Source organism: Aptenodytes patagonicus, chromosome 2 (assembly GCF_965638725.1).
Source record: "Aptenodytes patagonicus chromosome 2, bAptPat1.pri.cur, whole genome shotgun sequence".
Classification (NCBI taxonomy): Eukaryota; Metazoa; Chordata; class Aves; order Sphenisciformes; family Spheniscidae; genus Aptenodytes; species Aptenodytes patagonicus.
The window spans coordinates 141664316-141671831 of record NC_134950.1 but is presented as its reverse complement, the minus strand read 5'-3'; the positions used below and the strand labels follow the sequence as shown (position 1 = coordinate 141671831).

Here is a 7516-nt window from a genome sequence, read left to right as displayed (position 1 = left end):
TCCAGGTGGGGGTCTCACCATTTTGGTATATAATGAAAAGGAAGATAATCTGAACCACTACCAAATAAACCACAGCCAATTACCTGTAAGATTTTTACATATAAAATATGAAGTCTTGCAAATATTTGTTATTTTGCAGTTCTGCCATGAAAATCTAATTATTTCTCAAATCCTGTACCCTGTTCTGCTCACTGTGCGCTTCCCTCCCTTAAAAGCGTGATCCACAGGAAATCTTGAATATGTTCCTAGAATTTTATTTTTTAAATATTTAAGCTTGTCTTCTTATTAACAAACTGATTACGGAAAAAAAAAAAAAAAAAGAAAAGAAACGAAACCTTTTGCAGAGAGCTTGGCCTTTTTTTTTTTTCCCCTTCCCTCCAGCAACATATGTTGCCTCCCTGCTGGACAATGACTTGTTAGCATTGACTTGTCTGCTACCAAAACTTCTTAAAGTGGCAAGTAGAAAAATTCTGGTGCAATTAAAAAAAATACATATACAGACATATAAACACGTGCTTTCAAGTTCTTGCAGTTTGGTATACTGCATGAACATGCAATTATTTCTCTAACGCCAACAGACTAGTATAAAGCCCATCAAGACAACTTTGCTTTCTTGTTGAGCAAACGTGAATTGGCTTTTGCTTACTATTTCACAGTCCATAGAACAGTTAATAGGAGGATAGTCTCATTTTTGCAAAATTACAGTAAAGAGTAGACACTTCAAGTTTCAGATATTTATTAAGCCTCATCAAAACACTTTCAAACACATAACCAAGTGCAGCATGAGGCAAGTTTGATTATTTCCTGGATGATTAAGCATGACAATTGTGCGGACAGCTTCCGGAAGACCTTTCTGTGCAGCTTATGGAGATGAGTGTGTTGTTCAGAAGTCAGGACGGTCCTTTTTCAGTCTACTGTAGTCTACATTAACCGAGTAGAACTAGGAAAGAGAGGGGAAAAAAAACGAGTAAGAAGCTCGACTATCCATTTTCCATGGTATTTACTAAAAAATATGCATCATTTGAACTATGATTCAGTCAGGAAACTGAAATCATAGTTTGAGTCTGGATGCTAGACAATAATAAATAAATAAAAAGCTTTGAAGAACTTTTTAATGTTATCTTCATCCTGCATACAGTATTAGAAGCTCTGCATTTAAAATGAGGCAGTGGTTGTGTCTACAGCTAGAGGAAACCCACAGCATCTCTTCTTTAACCCCTAGAATTAAAAGTTCATTCACAGGAATTTCTTACAGTACTGCGGAGTTTATCCTTTTTTGCACAGAATTTACGTGCTCCTGTATACCGAAGGCAACACCTCGCTTGTCAAATGGCACAAAGCATGGTGTATGTGAACAGACAGCGTCACAAGGGAATATTTAGAGCAGTGCTGCAAAAGCCACGTTTGGTTTAAGTAGCTGCTTCTAGAACTGCAAGGTATGACAAGGAGGGAGGAAAGTAAGAACAGATCCTTTCACGCTCTCAGTTTATATTAATAAAGTTGGATCCCCATTACAAGCAATTCAAGACAGCCCAAATAGTCACTGAGGACAATGAATTTACAGACTAAAAGCATATTTTGGCAGCCAAGCCTGACTTGACATCAAGCATGTGATGCTATAGTTTTTCTTTAAAAAAAAAAAAAAGAAATATTTACCTATTAGCTTGATTATTTTTAGTTCTGCCTGATTTTTTTTTTCTTTTTTTTTTTTTTTTTTAACTTCCTCAGAGAAAACAAAACAGCCTACAGCACATTCAAATTACAGCTTTCTGTGCCACTCCTACAGTAATGGTCTTCAACTCTTTTCTTTGGGAAGACTGAGAAAGTTGAAATGACAAAGAGAAGTTTACAAAAGAAAAACAATTTCATCAAAAGCTAAAACTTCTTATATCAGAGCTTTTTACTAAATAGTCATCCTCAGTTTAGAGTATCTGCCTTTCCATTTCCCACAGTGCAGATTTGGAAAAAAAAACCTCAGTGATACATGCACCCAAATATGGTAAACCCTGAGGTTGTGTTTGCATGCTAAGACAGAAGGGGAATGCTACACAAGGCATGCACTCTTTAAAAGAATTTGTGCTGCGTGCTATGTTGAATTTGCCTCTTAGATATTTAAGAAACAGCAACATTCCAGAAGCAGCAATGAAAACAAAATATTATGTTCTTCCTGGACCTTTAAGGGAACTGCAACAAATTTTATTTTGGAGTGTGGGGTTTTTTTTGCTTATTTCAATGATTGGAATGGTGAGATATGGTACTGAACAGACACTAGCTTTGAAAACATAGTAGGTTTGCTTTTTTAGTAGCTTGAGGATAATCTTATACTATTCTTAACAGGAATCTACTAAATTACCACTTTAGTAAAACATGATAAAAACATGATTTCTGTAAACTACCAAATGTTTTACACATCTTTGCATGTTTCCTAATTAGTTCAATGAAATAACTTGAATATTACTTAAAGAACATTTCTATTGCATCCAGTTACTTACAGACAATTGTTTCATTTTAAAACAATCAACTGCAGAACTGAATTAGTGTTTATGTTAAACACTGACATCTTCCTGCTTTGCTTCTCATGAGTAAAGGCCAACAGTTTAGAGCTCAGAAAGCTTTAATTCAGAACTTACAAGGTTTTGTCCTTCTCCCTGTAGTTTATTTCTGAGTATTACAAGCTAGTATATTCTTCCTCTCCCATATAATTCCTCTTTTTCTTATAGTACAATATATGACTGCTTCCGTATAGATTCCTTTCACCCCATTATCAACCAACTCTAGGAAAGTTTTAAATCTTAAACTCAGCTCTCTCTGCTCTGAGTTCTAGAGGCAAACAAACGTTGCACAGCAGAGGAAATACATCACTCATTCAGCTACTTTCCAATATACTCAAACATCCTAAAGCAGTAGGCTACACCTTTGACATTTTGTTTCCTAAAAATCTGTATGTTTCATTTTACCTTGTACTGGTCACTGGGAGACAGTTTGTTCCAAGGTTCTGGATTATTTTTCTTGTCCCAGCTATTGAGAGAAAAGCAAGATATGAGAACATATTAAGAGAATCAGACTACCTTAAACGTAAATAAAATTCCTACGTGTATTGTGGTTATTTGGCCATGGAAAGTCACCCATCCAAGTAAGTTTCCACAGAGACACAGTCCTTTGTCAGCAGTCTCTAAATATCATATTGTAAACAAACAAATCTCCAAATCAAGGAAATCTCCACACACTTTGTGCCAGTGATATTGGAGTAAGACATTAAGGCCTCCAGAAACATAAAGAACAAGGCAGTGAAGTTTACTTTAATATATGCAGCAAGAGAACAGGGCACTGTGAATTATTTTATACATACCAGACATCAGGGTTGAACATTGCTAAACGCATGAGATACAGAGCTGCGCCAACGCCTCCAGATCCAATGATCAAAAACAGAGGAATCAACTAGAACAAAAAAAAAAAGAAAAAATTAAATGTCATACCACAATACAACAAAATAGTACTATTACACAGCATTTCTGACTACAGCAATGACAAACCAAAGAACAAGCTCACACACTTTGAGCCATAATGCATGGCCCTCCAAAACCCTGACATAAGCTCCCTGTGTGCAGGACACCCCTGGGGTCAGAAAAGAGCTAGCAGCTACGAAGAGGCAGACATGAAGAAAATACTGCTACATGCAGAACAACCAAATGTCCTGTAACAGCACGTTTCTGAGAAACAAACATCAGTCCCTCCACTGCCCAGAACAGCCCCTACCATCTGTATCCCTGATCATAAAGTAAGAATGGGAGTGGGGGGGTGTGGGGAAAGAGGTGAACAAGAAGAATAGAAGACCCACCTTGAGCCTTGCTGCTGCAGCATGAGAAAGGCCCACGCATTCTAGAGGAAAAAGGGGACCTGACCGTGTCTCACCGATCAGCCCTGAGCTGCCCGCACGCCGTCAGCCCCGGCCCACCCGAGAAGCCAAGCATCCAGAGGGAAAGGAGACGGAAGAGCGAGGAGGGGGGCGACCGGCAGGGCCGGGGGCACCGACCGCCAGCAGGGGAGGGCGCAGGGAGGGGGCGGCGGCCCGCCGCGGCCGAGGCGCCGCAGCCCCCGCGCCGCCGGGGCACTGCCGCCGGGTACTCACGCTGGGGTGCTTCTTGGCGTGGCTGACCATAACGCGAAACATGGCGGCAGCAGGCGAAGGTCTACCTCTCTACCAGGCTCCGGAGCCCGTCCTCCCCTTTCAGCTGCCGAGGCCCAATGTCACCCGAGGCCCCCGACGCGGCAGGTGCCCGCCGCCGCAGCCCGGATGTAGCAGCTCCGGCGTTTGCCTGTTCGCCCTCCGCCGCGGCACCCCCGGCCGGCGCCCCGACGCGGCGCCCCGCGCCCACACCGCCGAGCACCCCGGGCCTCGCGCCTTCCGCGTTAGCGCAGCCCCCGGCCGGCCAGCCGGCAACGCCGCTCGGGGAGCAGGCACCTGCCGGGGCACCCCGGGCCCGCTCCGCGGCGGGGAGCCGAGCAGGCGCCAGCGCCGCCTCGCCCCGCCCGCCGCTGAGAGCGGTGTGGGCAGCGCCAGCGCTGAGGGCGGCGGGTGGCGCGGTGGGTAGCGCGCGGGCGCTGGCAGGGCGCGAGGGGCCTCCAACGGCCGGCTCCTGGGGGCCGCCCGCCTCTCCTCCTCGGCGCTTTCCTCTCACACCGCCTTCGAGCCCCTGCCACGCAGGCGGGGGCCAGAAGCCGCCGCAGCCTTCCCGATAGGCGTCTGCCCTCTGTGGTAACGGGACTGCTTTGAAGGTGTGCGGCGGCGTGTGGGTGCACAGACGTACACCCGCGTTCGCCTTCTCCTCTGCGGGGCAAACCTCGTTGTGGGGGTCTTGCCTTTACCATCACCCGGGTTAAAAGTTGAGGGGGTAGTTTGAAGGTGAGACGAGAGTTAGGGTTTCAGTATCTTGAAAAAGATAAAGGAGTGATATTCATCATAAAACTGCCAAGCCAATTACTCCATTACCGTCAGAGTGGCAACAGTTGGGTGCATATGCAGTGTTGAGAGAGACCTTCGATTTTCAAATTTAATGTACACATATGCAATGAAAAAATTATCTTTGGCAGAGAGGTTTATAGTGGAATGTTACATATTTTGGCCAAGGTTGGGTTGGATTTCACTATTTCTCTTGTTAAGTAATTCTAAATGAGCAACGGAGCTACTTACTGTATAATACTAAGCGTGTCCAAGTGCCTTCCTAGTTTGGTCTCCATTGCTATATATCTTATACAGAACGGGGAACCTAATGCCTATCTTTGGGTAGGATCATCAGTCACTTTGATGTATGATTTCTTTCACAAAAAAAATAACCCAAAAGGTAAGTTTGCACCCAGTCATTACAAAATAAATTTTTAGGTAGAGGGAATATTGGCATGCTACTAACCTAGGACAAAAAGAGTCCCTTTCCTAGGTTAGAAGCAGAATAAGTTTACATGAATGTTAATGGCTTGTGTGGATGTATATCAAAGTAAAATTTTGAAGTAAAAAATAATTTAACGAAATGTCAGAGAGCAAATGTATTTAAGCAAACAGATGTCTTTTATTTCACTTACTAATTCCACAGACTGGCTTCTGCATATTTTCAAGAATTGTCTCAAATTGTCCTTGTCACAATAAATTCTAAAAAAAAAATCATATGATTCCTTGCTTATCATTCCGTAATCCAACATTTTTCACTTTGCTAGAGCCAGTTTAATCTGGCTAACAGATAGCCGTGGACAAGACGAAAATGCTGGCAGTTGGCCATATTCAGTAACTTGCACAGATACATTTGACAAGTCATTGGATGACACCACAAAAATTATAACGCGTTTTCTTTGGAGCAATGCAATCCTGTTACTTGTCTCTCATTTGTTTCAGAGTTCATGAACAGAAAGGAGCATAGTTACAGTGCTCCAAGATTCTGTTAACCGTTTCAGTATACATTACGTGGTAGGGACAGTATTTTTCCAGCTTTTCCAAATTAAAAGAGCAATTTGTCCATGCAGTTAAAAGTATTGCAAATAGCAGCATCGCTGCTATTTCTTTTATAAGAGAGAAATACCTGAAGCCTCCAAGGGTAACCTGGAAGGTTACGCTGCTCACCCTCTGGTACAGTAATTGAACTTTTCACCATATCTTTGGATTACAGGAAATGCCAGTTGCCGAAGCAGCTGCAGGATAACCAGGGAGAGACCAAAGGGTAGATGGATAGCTAGAAACCATGTAGGGCTGCTGAGCAAAACTCGCCTCAAATTGAAACAGTCTGCTTGCTTCTGCACAGCCGGCATAAGGCTAAGTGGCAGAAATTCAGAGATTTCGAGTAGCCTGTTTCTACGCTACTAAGGGAAGACCATCAGGGATACATTATTTCCACTAGGCATGTCTTGGGCACCTATTTTTAGGAAATACATCATGTTTTTTATATGCTTCTCAGTATATTTTTTTTCAATGACTTTTGCTGGCTTCTTGTGCTTTTATGAATTTAAACAGAGGCATAGTACCTGATCAATTTGCAAAATTTGTCATGCATTTTATGGGCTTTCATGAATTTTAGCCATTGTGTACATCAGCTTTTATTGCCCGGGCCTGTATGGCTCAGCTGGTTCATTGGTCATATACATGTCGTTATTTATGTTACTTGGACTTTTGTGTATGTTAATGAATTTTGTAGATGAATTAAAGTGTGAAAACAAGCAGAAAACAGATTTTTTCATTATAATCTTAGAAATCGCGAGTTAATATTCTTAAAGTACACCCAGTGTAAGCATCGCTAAAAATGCAATCTCTCAATTGCTTGGCTTGGTGAAATGCTGAGTATAAACTCAAGCCACCTCGTGGCATCTTGATGGTGGACCCATGGTTCCTAGAAATACCTACTTAGCTGCCATGTTTGTGTGCTTGAACTATGCTTCAGTTATATAAATTGTATGTGTTAATTTATAGTAACGCTGTCAATATATTGGCCATACTTGAAGCCTAACAATTTTCTATTACTCATCAAGAATCCATCCATTCCCTTAAAGAGAGTGAATGCTAGTAAAGGTAGAAAATTTTACCATTCTTTTATCTGTCACTTAGCTACTCAAGCTGAAAGTAAACACATTTATTTCCTCTTAAAGTTTGGTGTCTTTGTGTTCACACCTGACAATTAAATTTATGATGCTTTAGTTAGACTAGTCACTTCTTTTATTCTGAGTAAAGTTATTTTTGTCTAGGTTTCTGCTTTTTAAATAAGTGAATCCATAAATCCTTCAGGTATTTTGGCAAGGTTTTTGTGATGAACCGGTCCATTAAGAACTAAGGGGCTAGATTTGCAGTAGTGCTCAGCACTGCTGAAAATCAAGTCCTCGGGTTATTCTGGTGCTTTATCATTTATTTTTTCTTCTTTTCTTTTGTTCTCCTGTACAGCCTCACCTCATGCCTTCTGTCTCTCGCTTGTCCTTCTTTGATTGCTATCATATCTTGTTCCTATCCTTAGGCTCATTTCAGCTTTTGGTTTCAGAAACTTTT

At 41.9% G+C, this 7516-nt stretch overlaps 1 protein-coding gene across 1 annotated transcript; it reads right to left on the bottom strand.

The window, feature by feature from the left end:
• Positions 1 to 719: 719 nt before the first annotated feature.
• Positions 720 to 4270, bottom strand: COXFA4 (cytochrome c oxidase associated subunit FA4). The gene is made up of 4 exons (XM_076331425.1): positions 4130 to 4270; positions 3350 to 3438; positions 2958 to 3018; positions 720 to 940 (listed from the first exon to the last, which is right to left on the bottom strand). The coding sequence occupies exons 1-4, from the start codon at positions 4169 to 4171 to the stop codon at positions 884 to 886; spliced, it is 249 nt and encodes an 82-aa protein (XP_076187540.1). The 5' UTR covers positions 4172 to 4270; the 3' UTR covers positions 720 to 883.
• Positions 4271 to 7516: the final 3246 nt, after the last annotated feature.